At 64.4% G+C, this 22787-nt stretch overlaps 1 protein-coding gene across 2 annotated transcripts in view; it reads right to left on the bottom strand.

The window, feature by feature from the left end:
* Positions 1-620: 620 nt before the first annotated feature.
* LOC105489851 (jagged canonical Notch ligand 2) overlaps positions 621-22787 on the bottom strand; it is a 28890-nt gene continuing 6723 nt past the window's right edge. The window contains exons 3-26 of one of the 2 annotated variants that reach the window (XM_011755038.2): positions 16775-16832; positions 14760-15011; positions 14584-14644; positions 11171-11301; positions 10948-11067; positions 10638-10751; positions 10295-10408; positions 10030-10143; positions 9904-9950; positions 9643-9816; positions 7803-7953; positions 7571-7723; positions 7380-7493; positions 6963-7076; positions 6768-6881; positions 6438-6554; positions 6184-6211; positions 6012-6097; positions 5255-5368; positions 5029-5144; positions 4398-4640; positions 3595-3726; positions 2368-2524; positions 621-2065 (exon numbers count right to left, since the gene is read on the bottom strand). In XM_011755038.2, coding sequence (XP_011753340.1) covers positions 1569-2065; positions 2368-2524; positions 3595-3726; positions 4398-4640; positions 5029-5144; positions 5255-5368; positions 6012-6097; positions 6184-6211; positions 6438-6554; positions 6768-6881; positions 6963-7076; positions 7380-7493; positions 7571-7723; positions 7803-7953; positions 9643-9816; positions 9904-9950; positions 10030-10143; positions 10295-10408; positions 10638-10751; positions 10948-11067; positions 11171-11301; positions 14584-14644; positions 14760-15011; positions 16775-16832 — 3321 coding nt within the window. In that variant the 3' untranslated portion in view covers positions 621-1568. The remainder of the gene's footprint in view (positions 2066-2367; positions 2525-3594; positions 3727-4397; positions 4641-5028; positions 5145-5254; positions 5369-6011; positions 6098-6183; positions 6212-6437; positions 6555-6767; positions 6882-6962; positions 7077-7379; positions 7494-7570; positions 7724-7802; positions 7954-9642; positions 9817-9903; positions 9951-10029; positions 10144-10294; positions 10409-10637; positions 10752-10947; positions 11068-11170; positions 11302-14583; positions 14645-14759; positions 15012-16774; positions 16833-22787) is intronic. The other variant, XM_011755039.2, reaches the window with a different exon arrangement.

Here is a 22787-nt window from a genome sequence, read left to right as displayed (position 1 = left end):
AGTTGACCTCCTGCCCCTCACAGCAGGTTAAAGACTTGCACGTCACTGACAGACGGCTCGGAGTCAGCCTTGGAGTCGGCCTTCCATGCCCAGCCCTGAGGCCACCATGCCATGTTCCAGTTGGCTCAAGCAGTGAGAGGCAAAACCAGCTCCAGGGCCAGGTGGAAGGGCTGCTTCTCTCCTGCCTCCAGCCTCTCAAATGCTGACCTTGCCTCTGAATGAACAAGCAAAACAAAGGAATAAATGAATGAATAAAAATTTTGAACTGTTAATTCCTTAAGACCTTGATAGGTATTCATGGGTAAGCAATTTTATACTATTTTATAAAACTGTTTTCAGCTGTTTGTAGTCAGGGTCAGGTGCTAGGCACCTAGACAACCCCCTCCCCATTCCCAGGAAGGTTTTGGCCAAACCTGCATCCACCAACTTGGCAATGCGTTCAAGGCCCTGGCAGGCCCTGACTCAGCAGGACCGTCTCACCCTCCACAGCCACCACAGCCATGTGGGCCAACACCCAGCACGTGCCCCCTGCCTCACGCCTCTCTGCCGGCACGGTTCTCTCCCAGTCTGACTCTAAATGCAAAAGGAACAGCACCCAAAGAACAAGGGAGGCCGGAATGTTGACGTTATTAAATCAAATATACAGAGTGCTTCCTTTAATATGTACACATTTACAAAAATGCACTTTCACGAGGAGGGGCGGCCGGGGCCGGCAGGTGGGCAGTGCCTGGTGCCACGGCACGCGTGGACAGTTGCGAGGGGTCTGTGTGAAGGCACTTGTCACAAGCTTCGATACTGCCGCCGTCCCAGGAGGGGAGAACTGCGCAGCAGGAAGGGCACTTCTGAAAGCACAGTGGAGAGATCGCTGGAGCGGGCGTTCTGGGCAGGAGGAAGCACAGACGGCAGGCGGGGCAGACTGGCCAGCAAGCGCGAGGTCGACCTGCCGGCCTCAGGCCACGCCGATGACCTCAGGCCCCACTAACAGGTGCGCCAACAGCCACGGGCCGTGCCGGCGGCCGGGGCCGCATCAATAACCAGGGTCCCACCGACCACCGTAGGTCCCACCGACAGCCACGGGTCCCACTGACAGCCACGAGTCCCACCGACAGCCACAGGCCACACCATCAGCCATGGGTCCCACCGACAGCCATGGGCCACACCAACACAGCCATGGGTCTCACCGGCACTTTGGCCTGGAGCCACAGAGAAACCCGAGTGAGGAATAAAAGGAAGATTCTGTAAACAGTGCACAACCTCTGGTAACAAACGCTACGATTTGGTGAGGACGCAGACACCCTTTGCTCTCTCCTGCCGCACAGCGAGTGCCACGCACGGAAACTTTACAAAAATAGCAACTATCCGAGAATACTCCATTGTTTTCGGCCTGACAGTTACTGAATAATTTATACAAGGTTAAAGAAACGTAGAAAATAAACATTTGTTTTTTGTTTTTGGTGGTTTTTTTACACAAAATAAAGAAACTATGCACATGGCCTTGGCCTCCAGGTCCGGCAGACGGCATGGCTCCCACCGAGGGCCCTGGGTCCCGGCCCAGCTGGCGGCCGCCCCTACTCCTTGCCAGCGTAGCGGGCCTCATTGATGCTCCTGACCGCGCGGTTGTCCACTTTGGGGCCCGAGGCCCAGTGGGCCGGCCTCCCCGGCGAGCGGCCAGGATCTTTGGTGAATTTGTGCGAGAGGAACTTCTCCGCCTCCAGGGAGTCCTCCTCACCGCGGCCTAGATCCTCGTCCTCCTCGTCCTCCCTGACGCCCGTGTGGCCGGCCGGCCCGGGCAGCGCCTCGTCTGCCCTGCGCGGCGGCGGCGTGAAGTTCTTGCACTGGTAGAGCACGTCCTTGTGGCCCCCGCTGCCCCACGGGCCGCCCCCCGGCCGTTCGATGGGGTTGCGGATGGGGTTGAGCGGGGCCCACTGGTTGTTGGTGCTCTCCTCCCGCGGCAGCCGGCTCCTCTCCCGCTCTTTCCTGCGCTTGCGTGTCCACCACACGCACAGGACCACGCACGCCAGCCACAGCACGCTGAAGGCACCACACAGCACGGGCACCAGCAGACCTGGGGACCGGGGAGAAGAGCCGGTAGGCACTGAGGCCTGGGTGCCTGCAGGGCACTAGCCACACACATCCAGGCCTGGGAGGGCCCTGCTGGCCAGGCGGCCAGGCCCCACCCTCTGGTTCCTGGCTTGTGGGAGGGTCCCAGGACGGGGGCTGGGAAGGTCGGGTTGTGGGGCTGGGCGGCTGGGGCAGCAGGTGCCAGGGACTTCTGTGTTCCTGGTGGCTGGCAGGATCGGCCGGCTCTATGCCAATGCCTGAGTTGCCCGCCTGGCACCTTCCCAGGGGCCCACCTCCCGTGCTTACCTGTGGAAGAGCCGCCCATAACGACTGTCTCCACCTTCACCTCGGTGACAGCCAGGAGCAGTGAGCCGTTCCCCCGCTGGGTGATGGCGGCCACGATGGCATGGGCCGCGCCCTGGATCAAGCTGCTGTCAGGCAGGTCCCTCGCAGGGCTGAAGGACTGCGGCAAAGAAAGGCGTTGGGGGGATGGCCCGAGAGCCCCAGGCTCCCAGGAGCCTGCCCCCAATACTGAGGCTCTGGCCACGCTGGAGCATGGTGGGCACACAGGAGAGCCCGGGGTCCTGCAGTGGGGGCCTCACCACCAGGCAGTAGTGGCGGGGGGAAGTGGAGGGGTGGAGGGTGGCCCCGTCCGGGCACACAGGAGAGCCTGGAGTCCTGCGGTGGGGACCTTACCACCAGGCAGTGGGTCGGTGGGGGGTGTGGCTCCATTCACTGACGCCTGCTCCGAGATGGCCATCCCTTCTCGTCAGCTCCCAGCCCTCACCCCCACCTATGGGCCACGCCCCAAGGGCACCACAAACCTAGTGCCTTCACGAGGCCACAGCAACCCGGGGCTGTGCCCCTGCCTCCACCACGTCCCTGATGGCACCATGCCCGAGCTGGCATACTTCTTACATCTTCCCCCTGCCCCTACTGCCCTTCCATCACCCAGCAGCACCCACCCGTGTCCCCCACCCCATCTGCAGCCTCAGGGCACCAAAACACTGCACATCCCTCCTGTGCCTGGCCATGGCCTCCACCTGCTATGCTGTGCCATAGCCACACCCACTGCTCTGCACACACTCATCATGTTCCAGAACATCCCCACCCCAGTCTCACCCGACCCCCTTGGTATCCACTCACATCTGACACCCCCCAAGGCCAGGGCAGGTGCCAGTCCCAAAGCAGGCCTCCCAGGGCAGACTGAGCCCGCGGACTCTCCTGCTGCCTGTGACGTGGGGATACAGAGGCAAAGACAGAGCAGGGGACCAGGCGAGGATGCAGCTGCAGGGGAAGCGGGCTCCACACCACAGCCCTGCATGTCCTCAGTGCTGGCCAGGCCCAGGGAGTAGTTCTATGAGCCTGCAGCATGGGCAGTGAGGGGCCGCAGCCCCAGCCTGGGGAGACATGCCTGCCTGCAGTCCCTCCGCACCATGACTAGCCTCGCCAGAGCCTCTGCCCAGCACAGCCAGGACCTGCATAGGACTGGACCCAGGGCCCACCCAGGTGCTGCTCCCCACTGGCACTCACCACGGCCACCTCCACTGCACTGGCCCCGGAGGACGCCCGGTCGCAGAGCAACACCAGCAGGCGGTCCCGTGCCACAGCCCTCGTAGCTGGCAGGGAGCGGATCCCGGAGCAAATGGCGCCCACCGTGGTGCCCTGGGCAGAGACAGGCAGTGCATGGGCAGGGCAGGGCCGTGAACCTGACAGCTACGTCCCTGGACTGGCACTGTGGGTACACGTGGGACACATCCTGTAGCCCGCCCAGGAGAGCAGAGCAGGGATGCCCAGGGTCTAGTGGGGGAAGCTTCCCACCCGGCTGTGCCCTATACCAGGAGGCAGGAGTGACGGTGCCCACTCGCCTGCCCTCATGGCAGAGCCAGCTCCACCTGCAGGGCAGTGGGGGGAGGAGAGGCAGGGGCGGGGTACAGTGGGTCTCCTCTAGTTCTGAGCCCCTCCTGGGAGACGGGGGCCCAGCTCCAAGCACACAGCAGACAAAGCTGGGTCCTTGGCTAGGGCAAAACTGCCCACAGCACTGCAGCCCAAGAGCTGGGGTGAGGCAGCCATGGCGCCATCAGTCCAGGCCCTCAGGACAGCTGGACAAACAGGCACCCCCAGCTGGCTGCTCTCCCAGCCTCCTCTGCCACCCACACCCAGCACCAGGCCCAATGCCCCTCTCATCTCACCCCACAGGGCCACTCTCTGTGACCAAGAGTGACTCTGCTCAGCCAGCCAGGGCCTCCCTGCCCCACGGGGCTAGGCTTTGGCCATGCCACAAGCAGATGCCGGCGTGTGGCCTCTGCAAGCTCAGATGCCACCAGGCCCCTCACCTGGGGCACATGGTCACGGTTGAAACGCAAGGTGAGGCGGGCGCAGTTATTGTCCAGGTGGCCGGAGCGCGGCAGGCAGGGGGTGCTCGGTGGCTCTTCTGTGCCGCACTCCCCCCAGGCCTCACAGGGTGGTCGCAGACACTGGCCTGGGGCCTTCTCCAGGCACCTTTGCCCCGGCGGGCACTGGGCGCTCAGGGCCTCGGGCTGGCCGGCCAGCAGACAAGGCTTCCACCCGCACCACACCTGGGCAGTTACGCACAGGAGGGTCAGATGCAGGCACACAGATGAGGACCCACAGGCGGGCACAGGCCCCATGCCAGGGAGGGACACCGCCCAGGTCTGTGAGTCCCAGCCCACCCCCCACCCAGGGCTCCCAGGGAGGCAGGCCAAGCTCAACACCAGAAAGGGCAGGCGGAGCAAGGCAGGACCCAGACCAGGCCTCAGTTTTCCCAACTGCACACTGAAGCATGGGGCCTGGCTGAGCTCCCTCCTCCCTGGGTGTCCCTCAAGTGGGGGCAGACAGCTTTCAGCCCATCCTGACCCCAGCACCCGCCTCCTGATCTCACAGAGTGGTCAGGGTCAGCGTGCACCAGCCTCGGGCAGGGCAGGGAGGCTCACAGGCAGCCCGCACCTTGCTGCAGTCACGGCGGCCATCCAGGCAGCGGCAGCTGTTGCAGTCTTCCACCCAGGAGCTTCCGTGCGGGAACGGAGTGCCCCGGGACCAGCAGGACCTCCCGAACCCAATCACTGTGGGGAGAAGGGGCTCAAGGGTCAGCAGTGTGCATTTGGCCCTCGGGGCTGGGTCTCACCCATGGCCCCCAACCTGCCCCAGGCCAGGGCAATCACACGGAGCCTACCTTCCTGGCACCGGGGGCCAGCTCGGCCAGGGGGGCAGCTACAGCGATACCCGTTGATCTCATCCACACACGTGGCCCCATAGGCGCAGGGCGAGGACTGGCATTCGTCAATGTCTGCGGGGAGAGCGGCTGCTGCTGAGCACGGTGAACGGCCGCCGCAGGACCGGCATGGCCTAGGGCAGCGGGGAGCCAGTGGCACGCGGGCGCAAGCCCCAGGCCGATGAGAAGCAGCCCCTAGGCCAGCACAGAGGCCTCGCCAGCCCTGCAGGTCCCACCTGCCCCAGCACCCAAGCTGCCACCTGCCCGAGGCCTTCCTGAGCCCAGCCTGACCCTGGCCCAATATCACCCTCCTCCATCTGCTTCTGCAGTGGGCCTGTCCCATCCTGGGTTAGCCCCAGCTGCTGCGTTGGACCAGCCAAGGGGTGCTGGACAGATACCTGGGCCGACACCCAGGGACAACAGCCCTGCGGCCACAGAGGAGCCCATGTCAAGCTGCATGCTCCAACCCCCACAGCTCCCTTGGCCTCGGTCTGGTCCCCCGGGCTGGCACCCCCCCCAGTCACTTGGCAGGGTACACCGCAGGAACCCCACAGGGCACAGTCATGTGGGGAAACTGAGGCTCAGAGAGAGGCAGGAAGTGGCTGTGGCCATACTGCCCTTCAAGGGATGTGGACGTTGATGTCCCCAGACTCCTGACACCTCGGCTGGGCTGGAAGGGCTCCCGGGCTGGGGCTGTCTGTCATCCCAGGCCACTCACTGATGCGGCAGTCAGGTCCCGCGAAGCCAGCCGCACACTCGCAGCGGAACCAGTTGACGCCGTCAACACAGATGCCACCGTTGTAGCTGCAGAGCAGAGGGCGGGCATCAGGCGGCCCCCGCGATATGCCAAGTCCCACCCACCCCTGCTGCGGCCCCCGGGTGCCACTCACCAAGGCAGAGGGTTGCAGTCGTTGGTATCTGGTTTGGGAGAAGAAGGAGAAGGCAGGGGATCAGTACCCACCCCCCAAGCGTGCCAGGCACGGTCCAGGCTGGCTCGGCGTGATCGGGCTGTGGGGCTGGGGAGGGCATCAAGGAGGGTGCCTTTTGCTGGGGGCAGGGGCAGCCAGGGGAGGGGCTGGCAGAAGGGGATGGGGGGAGAGTCGGGGACAGGGATGTCGTCTGTGGATGTCCCTCCCGTGCTCACTGTGAGTGCAAGTGCGGCCCTCCCAGCCGTCCCGGCAGATGCAGGAGAAGGAGGCGCCGCTGCCCACGCAGGTGCCCCCGTTCACACAGGGGTTGGGCAGGCAGCTGCTGTTCTTGGCTGCAAGGAGAGGACGAGGAGGGAGCTTCTCACCTGGCCCTGCGCAGGCCCTGGGTCTCCATACCACGCCCCCAACCCAGACAGGGCAGACAGACCCAGGGGCGAGGGGCAGGTGTGGCCCTCAAAAAAGACCCCTCCGCCCATCACGCCCAAGGGAGCGGCGTCGGGGAGGGCCCATGCCCAGCGGTCACAGGGGCGTCGGGGACTCCTCACCAACGGTGCAGGTGCTGCCCTTCCAGCCGGGGGGGCAGGCGCAGCGGAAGGTGTCCCCGCTGTCGTAGCAGGTCCCGCCGTTGCTGCAGGTGTACGTGTCGCACTGGAACTCGCCTGTGGGCACATGGGCCGCTCAGCAGGCGGGCCCCAGACCGCCAGGGCCAGGGTCGGCGGCCGGGGCCTGCGGGCACTCACGTGAGTGGCAGGTCTTGCCCTTCCAGCCGTCGTCGCACGCGCAGTAGAAGTCGTTGACCAGGTCGTAGCAGCGGCCGCGGCTGTGGCAGGGATCGGGAAGGCAGTCGTTGGGATCTGGGGGCGAGGACGCCGGTCAGCAGGCGGGGGGTCACCGGCGCTCAGGGGGGGCTTCCCGGGGGAGGAAGCCCTGGAGCTGGGCCAAGGGAGGACAGAGAGGGGCAGGGAAGGAGCGTCGTGGCGGGGAGCCGACCCCAGGTATGGGGGAGCCTGAGATTCCACCCCGTGGTGGCAGCACCCTCTGGCCAGGCCCTTCCGGGTACTGGGCCTGCGGCACCCAGACAGTAGCCCACCTCGGGGTGATGAGGGGCCCACAGGGGTGGAGGCACAAGCCACGTGGGCGGGCGCTGGAACACTCACTGGTGTCGCAGAGCTCGCCCTCCCAGCCGCTGGGGCAGAAGCAGCGGAAGGCGTCCACCTCGTCGATGCACGTGCCCCCATTGCGGCAGGGCTGGCCCAGGCAGTCGTCAATGTCTGCAGAAGCAAGCAGGGTGAGCCAGGGCCTCAGGCCAGCCCACCCCACCGCCAGCCCGCTGTTCACAGCCACTCACTCTCATGGCAGTAGGTGCCAGTAAAGCCACTGTCACAGACGCAGGAAAAGTTGCCCCCTGGCTGGCTGACGCAGCGTCCATGGGGGCCACACACACCAGAGGCTGCTGCGCCAGGCGCCCCGGGCCCTGCATCCGACCCGCAGCCGTCGATCACTATGGCAGGCAGTACGGTCAGGAGTCAGGCCCGCCCCTGCCCACCATCTCCCCCACCACCCCACGCCGCCCCCAGCACCTCTGCAGGCCCCGCCAGGGCACGTCTCGCGTGGCACGGAGCAGTTCTTGCCACCAAAGTCATCAGGGCAGGCGCAGTAATAGTCACCCTCTAGGTTATAGCAGCGAGCGCCATTCCGGCAGGGGCTCGGCTCACAAAGGTCGACATCCACCTGCAGGGTAGGGGGTGCCTGTGAGAGCCCAGGCCAGGCCTCTGTCCACATGAAGGTAGATCCCTGGGAACCCCCAGGCCCCTCTGCCCTGGGCCTGGCAGTGCCAGCCAGAGTCCAAGACCCCTGCCCACCTGAGACTGCCCAGGCCTTGTCAGCTGAACGTAGCTACCTGTGGGCCCCCACCCCACCTCCACTGCAGCCCAGCTTCCTCAGCATCCCTCGGGAGGGATGTGGCCTTGGCCCCTGCTGCTGGCAGGAAGGACAGCTCCTGAGCACCTCACACACTGCCTGGCCACCCTCAGAGCCAAGACTGAGGGTCTTTTCCAGGGCCAGCCACTGCCATGCTTGCAGGTTCTGAGGTCAGACCCCTGCCCTGGGCTCCAAGAAGCTCTCTGGACAGGAGGCCCATCCCCTGCACCGGAGGCCCACCCTCTGCACCAAGACCAGGGCAGGATCGAGGGCGGCCAAGGTGGTAGGGAGGTGGGTGGGGGGAGGCAGGGAAAAAAGAGAGGTAAGGGGTGGGGGTGGTAGGGTAGGGGGTGGTAGGGAGGCAGGCAACAGGGAGGCAGGGGTGGGGGAGGTGGGGAAGGGGTGGTAGGGAGGCAGGTAACGGGGAGGCAGGGTTGGGGGAGGTGGGGAAGGGGTGGTAAGGAGGCAGGTAACGGGGAGGCAGGGGTGGGGGAGGTGTGGAAGGGGTGGTAGGGAGGCAGGTAACGGGGAGGCAGGGTTGGGGGAGGTGGGGAAGGGGTGGTAGGGAGGCAGGTAACGGGGAGGCAGGTAACGGGGAGGCAGGGTTGGGGGAGGTGGGGAAGGAGTGGTAGGGAGGCAGGTAACCGGGAGGCAGGGGTGGGGGAGGTGGGGAAGGAGTGGTAGGAAGGCAGGTAACAGGAAGGCAGGGGTGGGGGAGGTGGGGAAGGGGTGGTAGGGAGGCAGGTAACAGGGAGGCAGGGGTGGGGGAGGTGGGGAAGGGGTGGTAGGGAGGCAGGTAACGGGGAGGCAGGGGTGGGGGAGGTGGGGAAGGGGTGCTAGGGAGGCAGGTAACGGGGAGGCAGGGGTGGGGGAGGTGGGGAAGGGGTGCTAGGGAGGCAGGTAACGGGGAGGCAGGAGTGGGAGAGGTGGGGAAGGGGTGGTAGGGAGGCAGGTAACGGGGAGGCAGGGGTGGGGGAGGTGGGGAAGGGGTGCTAGGGAGGCAGGTTATTTTAGAGGCACGGGGAAAGGGGAGGTTGGGGGAGGGGGTCCAGCACCAAAAGATGGTCAGAGGGAGGTGAGAGCATCAGCCCCGAGAGAGACGCCCACTCCAACCCAGGACTCACCCATGACAGGTGTATGCCCGTCCACCATCAGGCACCCACCCTACTCCACATACTCTGCCCGCCAGAGCCCCTTGCCCTCCAGTCCCAAGGGAGTGCACAGTTGGACAGATGGGCCTGGGCAGGCAGCAGCCCGGGGGTTCCTAGCCCAGGCCACCAGGAGACCCATCACAAGCGAGGGCCACAAGGGGCCAAGCCTGGTGACCTGTGACAGCCCCGCTTGCCCACCCAGCACCCAGGGGAGGGCTGAGCCTGGGACGCCGTGGGGACAACTCCCCCTGTGGCACCCCCAGGTCACTCAGGCCCCATGGTCGGGGACGAGGCCTGCCCTACAGCTCCTAGAGCAGCAGGTGGGGCAGGGTGGCCAGGCAGACCTCACCTCACATAGAGGCCCGGAGAAGCCCTGGGGGCAGTGGCAGCGGAAGCCGTCGGCCAGGTCCTCGCAGAGGCCGCCGCTGTGGCAGGGGCTGCTGGCACACTCGTCTCGTTCCAGCTCGCAGTGCCGGCCTCCGAAGCCCCGTGGGCACACGCACTGGTACCCATTCACCAGGTCCTGGGCGGGCCAGCCAGGTAAGCCTCCCGCAGGTGCCCCGACGGCCCCGCAGCACCCACGCCACACCCCCTCCCGGCCCCGCCTCACCTTGCAGGTGCCCCCGTGCTGACACTGCCCGCGACAGTCGTTGACGTCTGGGGGCAGAGGAGCAGGGTCAGAGGCGGGGTCCCATGTGCCTCGGCCCACCCGCCGGCGCCCACCCGCCATACTGACTGATGTGGCAGTTGATGCCCTTCCAGCCCGGGATGCAATCACAGTAATAGCCGCCAATCAGGTTTTTGCAAGAAAAAGCGTTAAGGCACGGCTTCCCTTCACACTCATTGGCGTCTGTGAAAGAGACAAGGGGGAGCCGTGGGGCTCGGGCCCTGCCTGCCCTGCAGCACCGGCACCTGGCGCCCACAGCCCAGCAGCTCCAGCAGCAGCCCCAGCAGCCCGCATGCGTGGCCCATGTTCCTGTGCACACACTCGGAACCCTTACCCAGCTGGCAGGTAGCCCCCACCCACTGCTCGGGGCAGATGCACTCGAAGCCGTCCACCTGGTCCACACAGGTGCCACCGGCCGCACACGGGTTCGAGGCACACTCATCGATGTCTGCAGAGGATGGAGAAAGGTGGGGCCCTGGCAGTGTGAGCCGTGGGGATAAGGTCCCCATGGGCAGGTGGGGCCACAAGCCTGGGTCTTCCTGCCACTTGTCCTCGCCAAGCCAGCCACAGCCACACGTGTGGACTTGACCACTGCACCCCATCCCCGGCGAGTTGCCCCACTCCCAGACCCCTACTGATGCCAGGCGGGAGTCCCCCACTCATGTGCAGACACTCACCAAGGGCACAGGTGGGCCCGCTCCAGCCCGACGGGCAGTGGCATTCGAAGCCAGATGGCACCTCATGGCAAGAGCCCCCGTTGGCACATGGGTTGGAGGTGCAGGCATGCTCAGCTGCAGAACCACAGGGAGAGGCAGAGCTGGCAGCGAGGCCCCAGCTTGCCACAGGCACGCCTCCCCAAGCCCACAGGTTCCGAAGCTGGGGGTCAGGGGCCCACCACACAAGAGGCCAGAGGGATGGAGCCTGACCAGCTCCCAAGGGAACCAGTCCCTGCCTGGCCAGAACTTGGGCAGCAGGCCCCCTACGTACCCTTCTCACAGTTCCTGCCTGAGTAGCCATCGGGGCAGGTGCAGCGGTACTGGTCGGGCTCAGCGTTGATGCACGTGCCTCCGTTGGTGCACGGGTGGTGGCTGCCACAGTAGTTCAGGTCTGGGGGCAGGGGTGGGATGCTCAGGGGAAAAGCAGGCCCCCCGCTCCCTGACACCCCACCCTTCGATGGTAGAGCATCAGGCCCGCCACCCCCCACCACTACCTTTGTCACAGAGCAGGCCGCCCCAGTTGGTCTCACAGTTGCACTGCCAGGGCTCCACGCAGCTGCCATGCACGCAGCCAGGGTATGGGACACACTCATCGCAGAACCTCCCTTGCCAGCCGTAGCTGCACCTGGGGGAAGGCGGAGGGGCGCAAGACCCAGTGAGCTGTGGCACCTGAAAGGGTGGCAGAGGAGCCAGGCACAGTCACCCAAGCCACACCCAGGACCGGCGCCTCAGGCCTTTGAACTGGAGCAGCCCGAGCCGGGCAGGGGTTGCGGCCCCGCAGGCCAGCCCCACTGTCACGGGCATTCCCGGCCTCTGGCTGCCGGCGGTCAGTCCCAGCTGTCCCGTCACTCCTCCCTGAGCTATTTTGGGACTCACTCGTGAGCTGGGCCCCGAGAGCAGGCGCCAGGAAAGGAAGGCCCTGCCGGGACCCCGGGGATGAGAACGCCGGCTCGGACTCACCACGTGCTGCAAGGGCTGGGTGGCACCAGGGGCTGGGCAGGCCGGTGGGCAGCAGGGGAGCACTCCTGGCCCTGCCTCAGCCATGTGGCCCTGGGCACAGCACATACCCTCACCCCCACCTCAAAGATAGTCATTTCGCTCGCTCCCAGTCAAGTCCCACAAGGTACCCATCTCATAGATGGGGCTACTGAGGCCCACAGGCTAGCCTGGGCTGGCCCTGCTCAGGGCAGTTCCTGACCCTGCAGGAGCTCCACCTGCACCCTGGAAACGAGAGGCCTCGTGGCCCCCCGGCCACAACCCCCAGGCCTCGCCCTGCTCCAGGCTATCGGCCAACGTCCCGTCTTGGGAGTCCTCCAGAAGAGGGCAGGTGGCCAGGGAGAACTTGGCCTGACTCAAGGGTGCCTCCGTTAGGGGAGAGAGCCTGCAATGACGACACCCCAAGGCCCAGCGGGCTGCCATCCAGGCCCTGCCGGGACTCCCGGGGGGCCCTTCCTAGAACTCTCTGGTCCTGCAGGATGGGAATGTCGTCCAGGCCACGTCACTTCCACACCGGCACCCGCAACACTTTATTTTTGTAAAAGGAAAGAACCACGGCCCTTCCTGAGCTGCCCTCAAGCCACACAGCCAGCACCGAAGGCCTATCAGCCCAGTTCAGCTGCCACAAATGGGGAAACTGAGGCTGGGGAGAACGTGTCTCCAGCATCCAGCCCAGCATGGTATCCAGCCCAGCATGCACAGTGGCCCATGCGGGTGGCCTCGAGTCCCGCCTGGAATTCCTCCTCCATGGACATAGAGACCCAGGCTCAGGGTGGGGCTGTGACACACCTTGGGTCATCCGCCAGGGAGCGCCACAGCCGGGCTCAGAGCCCAGACCTTGTGGGTCCCAAGGGCGTGCTCTCAACCCTGGGCGGGGCAGCCCACGCCAGGCCCCCACCTCCTGGTTTCCCCAGCCAGCAGCCCCAGGGCCCTGGAGAGGCGGCGGCAGGAAGGCATGGCCATCTCCGCAGCATCCGGTGGGGGGGGGCGTCCTGCACTGGAACCTGAGCCGAGGCTGTCAGCAACAGCTGGGCCTCCCCCACAGGGCCAGCAAGAGGGGCAGGTGGGGCTCACCTACTGCCCCCACCCACCAGGCCCCCCGGACTCCGTCTCCTCATCTTCCTGCGGGGAAAGGGCAGGGATGGCCAGCTTCCCTACCGCCTTCCTCCAGCCTTGGTGGGACATTGCGGCTGCCAGCCAGCAGCCATCCAGGGAGGGTGGCACTGCCATCCAGGTTGTGTGATGCACGCTGGGCCAGGCGAGGGTGAGCAGGGCCGACTCCCGTGGGCCTACATCTACATCTGCCCAGACCAGGCCCACCCTGTTGCACTTTCTGAGACTCAACCTGCCGGGAATCCCTGCGTGTGCAAGTGACCAGGTGGGCAACCCCAGCCCTCCTTGCCTCCCTGCTCTGGGACCAGCCAGGAAAGCTCCTCACAGCCCTCCAAGCCACTCAGCCGTGGGGCCTGTGGAAAGGTCACCCACCTCCCCACCTTGGCTCCCAACTCAGCTGGTTCCCAAACCCCCACTCCTCTCCGCAACGCCATGCTGTGTGATCCTGGGGAAATCACTCAGCCTCACTGTGCCCCACGGTCCTCGTCCCATGGAGGCAAACGTACTCCTCAGAGGGAGGTTCCGGGACCCCTGAAATCCAAGGCTGGCTGGAGGGTGGTACTCACCTCCACCTACTTGTGCCCCTCTCGGGCTCCCCAGCTTGCTCACACACACTAAGCACCACGGCTCGAAGCCCACGCCCACCCCAGACCCTGGGCTCCAGCCCCTCTGGTTCCCCCCCGCGACTTCTCTGCTCCACTCTAGGGCAAAGCTGCCAGTCCCCCGGCTGGATCCCCCCACGCCCTGGTCCGGGTCCAGAGGCCTCCACTGTCTGGACTTGGCTGCAGGACCCCAGCCACTCCCTCGTGGAGGCCCTTGCTGGCTCCTCATCCATCCGCCCTGACCTGCGGCAGCTGGGACTTGCTTCTTGGCCTCTCTCCTCTCCGTCTTTCCCCCTTCGCTGTCTGGGCTTTCAATACTGCCTGAATGCCACAGGCCCCCCACAGACCCCGCGGGGCTGAGGCCAGGCCTCTCCCACGAGCTTTCTGGGTATCTCCGGAGACAGGGCGGGCATCGCCTCTCCACATCCACCTAACCTCTGCCCTGCCTGCTCCTCTGCGGCAGTCCTCCTTCAGTCACGATGGCTCCACTACGCGGCGGCTTGGGGTTCTTCCAGACCCCAGACTCTTCCTCCTTGATTAAATCCATCCACAAACCCCTGGGCTCCAACCCAGGATGCCTGCGGGACCCGTGCCCCTCTCCCCCTTCCGCTGGCCCCTCCCCCCGACCCCCCACATGCCCCACAGCAGCCTCCTCCTCACAGCCTGCCTCTCACAGCCTCCCGTCTGGTGCTTCTCCACTCAACAGCTACCACAGCCTTCCCACCCACCTTGCCCAGCTACAAACCTGCCAGCAGCCCCTTCCTCTCTCCCTGGTCCTGCAGGCCTCATCTCCCACCACCGGTCTGCTCTGCCACCCCTCGCCTGCTGGTCTCACTTGTCGGCCGCTTGCCGCCTACCCCCTCCACATGGACAGGGTTACTGTGTCCTCTGCCCGTGCCCCCTCTTCGGGTGGTCTGCAGCCTCCAGGTCTCTGCCGCTTGGTGATATGACTGTCCATCCAGCCTCCCCAATCTCTCCTCACCATCCTCACAGGGCTGCCGCCATCAGACATACCCCACGCTCAGACACGCACCTACTGCACCAAGGAGCGTCCCGAGCACACGGCCCGGCTCTCACAGGCTGCGCGCGCGACCTCCAGCCAGCGCCGGGTGACTCCCGAGAGCAAGGCCGAGTGTGCCAGCGAGGATGTGAGGGCAAAGGGTGCAAGGGCAAAGGCGGGCCGGCGGCACACTCACCTGCACTCCCCAGGCACGGTGCATCCCCCGTGGAGCAAATTACACCCTTGTTTACACACAGCTGCGAACAGAGAGGAGCGAGAGGCACCGCTGCAGCCAGCCTGGCGGCAAAGCGCGTGCCCAGGGCCCTGCCCGAGGCCCTCCCTGCCCTCCACGTGGCCCGGCAGCCCCCTCACCTTCCTTGCACTCCTTCCCCATCCAGCCATCCATGCAGGCCTTGTTGCCATACTGGTCGCAGGTGTAGTGGCCAAAAAAGTCGTTGCGGGGCCGGCAGAACTTGTTGCAGGTGGCGCTGTAGTAGTTCTCGTCACAGCGCACACGGATCTGCAGCTCCAGGTGCGCCACGTGGCCGCTGAAGTGCAGGCTCTTCCAGCGGTCCTCCGGGTTGATCATGCCGGCATGCGACACCCGCTCGATCAGCAGCTCCTCTTGGGGAGGCGGCACAGTCAGCACAGGCCAGAGACACCAGCCCAGCCAGGTGGCCTCCAGGAACAACGGGGATGGGGCAGAAGTCTGCGGCCGCCGCAAGGCCGGGGCACAGCAGGCGGCAGCAGCACTCCCAGGGCAGGGCCCCTGGCCAGACTGCTAAAGCAAGCTCAGGGCCCCGAGAGGCCTATCCCTCCCGCCACCAAGCCTGCGCTCCTGCTCTCACCCTAAACGCAGAGGGCTGGGGGGCCCAGCCAGGGGCGGGGGGTCCTGCAGGGAGGGCTGCCGAGACCACGGGCTCCACAGAGAAGGCATGACTGCTGCCAGGGGGCGAGTCCCGTATCCCACACCTGTGCCCACCCACCCACAGCCCTGCTCCAACACCTGTACACAGCTGGGCACCGTGTCCAGCCCTCGCCAGCACAGGCATGGTGCTCAGTTGCCTTCCCCTCTCCTGTGCTGTGACTTGCTCCCAGAAGTGCCAAACACCGCTACCGTCCCCACCTTAAAACAACCCTCCCCTCAGGCCCCCAAGACAGGCACAGGTCCTGAGACCTGTCAGCTAAGCCTCACTTTAAGTAAGACAATGGGAGACCAGGGGCCGGGAGCACCGCAGCTGCTGGTGCTGGTATGCAAAGTCTGTGATGCCGGTCCCTGCGCTTCGGCACAGGCTCGATGTTTTCCACAATAAAGGATGAACAGGTCCTCCAGACCCCAGCTCTCCCGCCTCGTGGGCCAAGGCCTGGGAGGACACTGAGCTGGCCCACTCCCCAAGGGGCCTCCCGGCCGCCCCAGCCTCTCCAGGCCCACGTCATCAAGAGCCCTGACGACCTCGCTTGGGCCTCAGCCCGACTGTCCCCCTGCCACCCCCTCAGGGAACACCACTGCCTTGAGTCGCTGGGGTCCCCACAGCTGCTGCTCCCCACCTGGCACCCCTGCCGCCATCCCTGCCCTGTAAACAGCCCCTCCACTCTGCTGGCAGCCAGGATGCCCTGGCCCTGCTCTCTCACCACCTCCAACCCATTGGCCAACCCCATGTCTCCACTTCTGAGAGCAGCCAGAGTCTCCCTCATGCCCCCAGACTGCCCCGGTCCAGGTCACCCTGACACGCCCAGATTCATGGCACAGCTCCTCCTCGGTCTCCGTCCTGGCCCCACAGCCCACCCTCCAAAAGGCAGCCAGAGCTTGCCAGACAGCCCGTGTCTTCTCAGTGGTGTGCCAGCCTCCATGATCTGAGCCCGGCCCCGGCGGCCCCTCCTGCACAGCAAGCGCGCTCCTGCCTGAGCCTTCACATGAGCAGCTCCCTCGGCCTGCGGGTACTTCTGCATCCACCCACGGAAGTCATCCCCCCATTACCCCTGCGGGGCCCTGCAGAGCCCCTGCCCGGGTCAGCCAGCTAGCAGGTGGGCCTCAGGGAGAGGGCCCCCAAGGCTCCACGCTCCAGTACAGACAGGTAGAGGGGGCCACAAAGCCAGAGAGACACTCAACGGTGTCCCCTCCACTAAGTCACTGACATGGGCCCCAAAAGAGCACACCCAATAGGAGAACAACATAGGCAAAGCTAGGACTGGGGAAGAGAGTGCATGCACAGCTCTGCAAATCCCAAACGTGGCAGAGCTTCCTGGCAGCCAGAGCAAAAAGGGAAACACCACACATAATCCTCAGAGTAAAGAAAGGCTTTGTCCCAAGCAGGCAGAGAACATGGGCCCTGCCACAGGTGCCCTGAAGCTGAGAGGTGCTGCCACCTGGCCCAGGGCTCACTCACCATTCGGGGTGGTATCGTTGTCCCAGTCCCAGGCCTCCACGATGAGGGTGAAGGAGCGCTGCAGATATGGAGAGGCAGGTCAGGTGCCTGAGGCCACACCTGCCTGCTTTATTCAGGGTGGGACAAGGCCCAGGGCTCCAACCTACCCCCGGGTCTGCCAGGCTCTGGCCTTTCCTCCCCAGCCAGGGACCCCCTCCTAGAGTCCTCACAGGACCCACCACCCTCCTCATCCTCAGGCCACATCCTCTGCAGACCCCAAAATAACCCAGCTCAAGGGAGAGAGACTGCCCCTCCAGGACATGTGGGCTCAGGGGCCTGGGCTCCCTACCGCTGGGGTGCCAGAGGCCCAGCCTGCCCTGAGCTGGCTCAAGTCAGCATGGAGCACAGCAAGAGCGACCAGGGGGAGAGGTGGGCAAGGGGCAGCCTGGCTGGAGTGGCCACAGACTAGGGCCCCACAGGTAGCCGGGACCTGAGCGTTTCCGGTGGGACACCCCTTGGCGCCTCACTGGGGGTGACCACGCGAGAGAACGTGGGGCCCCATCGCCACGCCGGCAGCCTCTACCAGGTGCACGGGGTGGCCAAGTACAGGGCACCAGCCAGAGTCCCTAACAGGTCCGAGCTCAGGTCCTGCAGGTACATAGCACACAGGCAAAGCCACGCCCGCCTCCGCCCCCACGCCCGCCTCCGCCCCCACCCCCAGAGTCCCTAACAGGCCCGAGCTCAGGTCCTGCAGGTACATAGCACACAGGCAAAGCCACGCCCGCCTCCGCCCCCACGCCCGCCTCCGCCCCCACGCCCGCCTCCGCCCCCACACAGGACACGTGGCAGGAGAAGCCCCGTGGTACAGTTGGGGAAACTGAGGCCAAGAGGTCCTGGGACTGCCCAGCACAGCCTCAGACCATGGCCACTACTCCCCCTCTGCCCCCGGGCCACCTGGCCCTTGTACCCCAGCCATGGTGACAGGCGATGCTGTCAGCCAAGCAGAGAGGCCACAGGGCTGGCCCCCTGCTCCACCTAGTGCAGTCCACGGAGACTGTCACTCACAGGCATGCGCAGACAGGTGCGACCCCCAGGACATGCCCTGTACTGCCCAGCACTGGGTACCCACATGCCACAGCCTCTCAGCCCTCACTGCCCAGGAATCCCACAGCTCCACCCCTGGTGTGCCGGTGGCCCCTGAGCCCAGCCCTGGCTCCATCTGGGTAGGGCCCACAGGAGGGGGCTGGGGCTGAGCCACCTCCAGGCCTGCTGGCTTCCCACCCCAGGGGATGCTGCACTGGGCAGTGTCCGGGCAGGCCAGGCTTGTCCATCCCTCAGCGCCCCTTATCCACCCAGCCCCAAAGCCTGGCTATGCTGGGGAAAGCCATACTTCCCCAGCAAGGCCCAAGCCCATGCCTGCCAGCCCCTCCCTGGTCACCACCCCACCCCTGCCCCGGTGCCTCGGCCCCATCCAGCTAAGGACAGGCCTGGCCTCCCAAGGTGTCTCAGAAGAGTGCGCCCCGCGTCCAGCCCTCCCCTAACCAACCTGCTGCCGGCCACACTCAGCCCAGCCTGCAGGACCCCCACCTAGTCCCCCACCCCACACCTCCGACTGTCCCTCAAATATGGACACCTAGGGCCCAACACAGCAGCCAACCTGGGCCTCACTCACAGCTGTGCAACCCTGGCCTCCCTTCCGGAGCCCCTGCCTGCAGAACACCCAGGGATGGCCCGAGGAGCCTCACCCAGCTGGGAGCACAGGATGGAAGTGGGGGGCCATCCCCAACACGCTCCTAGAACCCTCCCTAGCCACGTCAAGCTGTCACCAGGCCCTCAATCCCACCTCTTAAGTCTCCCTTAAACCTGTTTTCCCACATCCGCCATGGGGCCGTCAGGCCACGGGGCCCAGTCCCCGCCCATCTCCGAGGCTATCAGGGTCTGCAAACCTCTGCCTACAGGCACCAGACGATCCCCAGAGCTCTGTCCACATGCCTCCCAAGGCTCCATCCACACCCCCACACAGAGCTCCACCTCACCCCCGCTGAGCTCAGTCCACACCCCCCAGAGCTCAGTCCACACCCCCAATAACTCAATCCACATCCCCCAACAGGCTCCATCCACACTCCCCAACAGGGCTCCGTCCACACCCCCAATAACTCAATCCACACCCCCCAACAGGCTCCGTCCATACCTCCCCAGAGCTCCGTCCACACCCCACAAAGACCTCCATCCACACTACCCCCAGGGCTCTGTACACTCCCGAAGAGTTCCATCCACACGCCGCCAAGAGCTCCATCCATATTCCCCGCAAGGCTCCATCCATACCCCCACCGGACTCTGTCCACCCCACCCCCAGCGCTCTGTCTACAACCCCCACCAGGGCTCTGTCTACACCCCGCAAGAGCTTTGTCCACAAATCGCCCCCATCAGCTCCAGCCACACCCTACGAAGAGCTCCATCCACACCCTCCAGGGCTCCATCCACACCCCCAACCCCTAGAGCTCTGTCCACACCCTCCCAGCTCACAGCACCCTTGGGGCTCCTGAGGCTCCCGCCCATCCCCACCCACCCATCCCAGCCTATCCGCCCATCTGCCAGGAGCACCATCCTTGCAGCTGCACCTGGCCAAGCCCTTCCCCACCCCTGGTGACAGCTGGAGCAACCAGCCGCTTCCCAGGCATCGGGCATTTGGTTCCTTCTTTCCTTCATTCATTCACATTAAGTGTGCAGCAGGCATGCCTCTGCCACCAAGGATGACAACCTATGGCCAGCGGGGCTCGGGGAAAGCAGCAGGGGGCAGGGGCTGTTATTCTTTTTTTTTTTTTTTTTTTTTTGAGACAGAGTCTCACTCTGTCGGCCAGGCTGGAGTGCCGTGGCCGGATCTCAGCTCACTGCAAGCTCCGCCTCCCGGGTTTATGCCATTCTCCTGCCTCGGCCTCCCGAGTAGCTGGTACTACAGGCGTCCACCACCTCGCCCAGCTAGTTTTTTGTATTTTTAGTAGAGATGGGGTTTCACCGTATTAGCCAGGATGGTCTCGATCTCCTGACCTCGTGATCCGCCCATCTCGGCCTCCCAAAGTGCTGGGATTACAGACTTGAGCCACCGCACCCGGCCAGGCTGTTGTTCTAATAAGGCCAAGCCAATGGATCACGGTGGCTCATGCCTATAATCCTTTAAGAGGCCAAGGCAGGCAGATCACCTGAGGTCAGGAGTTCGAGACTAGTCTGGTCAACATAGTGAATCCCCATCTCTACTAAAAATACAAAAATTAGCCAGCCATGGTAGCAGGAGTCTGTAATCCCAGCTACTCGGGAGGCTGAGGCAGGAGAATCACTTGAACTCAGGAGGCAGAGGTTGCAGCGAGCCGAGATCGCACCATTGCACTCCAGGGAAACCAGGGTGAAACTCCGTCTCAAAAAAAAAAAAAAAAAAAAAAAAAAAAAAGCCAGGCCAGGCTTTGAAGGGGTGGTGTTGGGATTGAGGCTGCAGGGCATGAGGAAGTGAAGGAGCTGCATCGCAGAGCCCACAAGGAAGCCCAGGGGCTGAGAACGCAGAGCCCACGGGGACAGTGGGGTCATACCATAGATCCAGACCCCAGCACGGACTTCCTTCCTGAGGCTAAGCGAAGTGGATGACTGTCGGGGGTCTGAGTGACGACTTTGGGGGTCTGAGTGAGGTCTGTTGTTGGGGGTCTGAGTGAGGACTGTTGGGGGTCTGAGTGAGGACTTTGGGGGTCTGAGTGAGGACTGTCGGGGGTTTGAGTGAGGTCTGTCGGGGGTCTGAGGAATGTTGGGGGTCTGAGTGAGGTCTGTTGTTGGGGGCCTGAGTGAGGACTATTGGGGGTCTGAGAAAGGACTGTTGTTGGGGTCTGAGTGTGGACTGTCGGGGGTCTGAATGAGGTCTGTTGTTGGGGGTCTGAGTGAGGTCTGTTTGGGGTCTGAGTAAGGACTGTCGGGGGTCTAGAGTGAGGTCTGTTGTTGGGGGTCTGAGTGAGGTCTGTTGTTGGGGGTCTGAGTGATGACTGTTGGATGTCTGAGTGAGGACTGTTGGGAGTCTGAGTGGGGTCTGTTGAGGGTCTGAGTAAGGACTGTTGTTGGGGGTCTGAGTGAGGTCTGTTGTTGGGGGTCTGAGGACTGTTGGGGGTCTGAGTGAGGTCTGTTGTTGGGGGACTGAGGACTGCTGGGGGTCTGAGGACTGTTGTTGGGGGACTGAGCGAGGTCTGTTGTTGGGGGACTGAGGACTGCTGGGGGTCTGAGTAAGGACTGTTGTTGGGGGTCTGAGTGAGGTCTGTTGTTGGGGGACTGAGGACTGCTGGGGGTCTGAGTGAGGACTGTTGTTGGGGGTCTGAGTGAGGACTATTGGGGGTCTGAGTGAGGACTGTTGTTGGGAGTCTGAGTGAGGTCTGTTGGGGGTCTGAGTAAGGACTGTTGTTGGGGGTCTGAGTGAGGACTGTTGGGAGTCTGAGTGAGGACTGTTGTTGGGGGTCTGAGTGAGGTCTGTTGGGGGTCTGAGGACTGTTGGGGGTCTGAGTGAGGACTGTTGGGGGTCTGAGTGAGGTCTGTTGGGGGTCTGAGTGAGGTCTGTTGTTGGGGGTCTGAGTGAGGACTGCTGGGGGTCTGAGTGAGGTCTGTTGTTGGGGGTCTGAGTGAGGTCTATTGGGGGTCTGAGTGAGGACTGCTGGGGGTCTGAGTGAGGACTGTTGGGGGTCTGAGTGAGGTCTATTGGGGGTCCGAGTGAGGACTGCTGGGGGTTTGAGTGAGGTCTGTTGTTGGGGGTCTGAGTGAGGTCTATTGGGGGTCTGAGTGAGGACTGCTGGGGGTCTGAGTGAGGACTGTTGTTGGGGATCTGAGTGAGGACTGTTGGGGGTCTAAGTGAGGTCTGTTGGGGGTCTGAGTGAGGACTGTTGTTGGGGTTCTGAGTGAGGACTGTCGGGGGTCTGAGGTCTGTCGGGGGTCTGAGTAAGGAATGTTGGGGGTCTGAGTGAGGTCTGTTGTTGGGGTCTGGGTGAGGACTGGGACCCACCAGGCTTTAATAGTCACTCTAGCCGCTGGACAGGAACCAGCAGGGCCAGGAAGCAGCAATAGTGAGGTGAGAGGATGGGGCCAGCATGGGTATGAGAGCAGCTCCGGCCACGGGGCAGGCAGAGGAAAGCCAGGCCTCCCGGTCTCCCGGTACAGCCACACCTGAGCTTCAGGGCCAGCAGGGAGCTCCTCTCAACTCCCAGGAAACCTCACGCCAGCCACTCAGGTAAGATTACTGCCACCTTTGCCTGAGCCCAAGGCTCCGGTTACCTGCTCCCGCAGGGACGTGCGCCTGCCCGCCCGCCGAGAGGGCCTCGCCGCCCGCCAGCTGGGGTCCCTACACCTGGATGGCAGGAAGTCATCCAGAGCGAACCTGAGCCGGCTGACAGGGCGGTACCTGCCTCACCCCACCTGCCAGCCCTCCCAGCTCCTCTTCTTCCCCAGGGGCCAGCCTCCAGGACTCATTTGCCTTCTCTGTGAATAGCAACCTCTCACCCCCGTCCTTCCAGGACTCAGTTGCCTCCTCTGGGAATAGCAACCTCTCACCCCTGTCCTTCCTGCCTGGCAGGCCATGGTCTGGGACAGGGTTTTGTCAACACCAAACTCCTAGAACACAGGAGGGACAATAGGGCCTGGGTTGGGTTGGGGGTGAGGGGCATGTTGCCCTTCTAGGAATGGGGCTGGGACATGTGGGGATGTGGGCCTGGTGCTGGCAGGGGCAATAGGGGCTGGGTGGACTGGGGATCTGGGGACAGGTCAGAGACCCATCACCTGCCCAGGTTCCCCAGCAAGCAGGGAGAGGAACCAAGGCCCTCCCTCGAGGCCAGCCTAGCGGAGCTATGCCCCTGCCCAGCCTCTGGAGGCCAAGAGGGAAGGGCCTCATCCCTGCAGGCCCACCTAAGCCTCTCCCTGCAAGCCTGGCCTGACCCACCCCCACCACACAAGCAGACCCCCAGCCCAACTTCATCTCCCACCATCTGATTGCCTCCTCCCCAGCCCAAACCCTCAAGGC

Source organism: Macaca nemestrina, chromosome 7 (genome assembly GCF_043159975.1).
Source record: "Macaca nemestrina isolate mMacNem1 chromosome 7, mMacNem.hap1, whole genome shotgun sequence".
NCBI lineage: Eukaryota > Metazoa > Chordata > Mammalia > Primates > Cercopithecidae > Macaca > Macaca nemestrina.
This window is presented reverse-complemented; position numbering and strand designations above follow the sequence as displayed.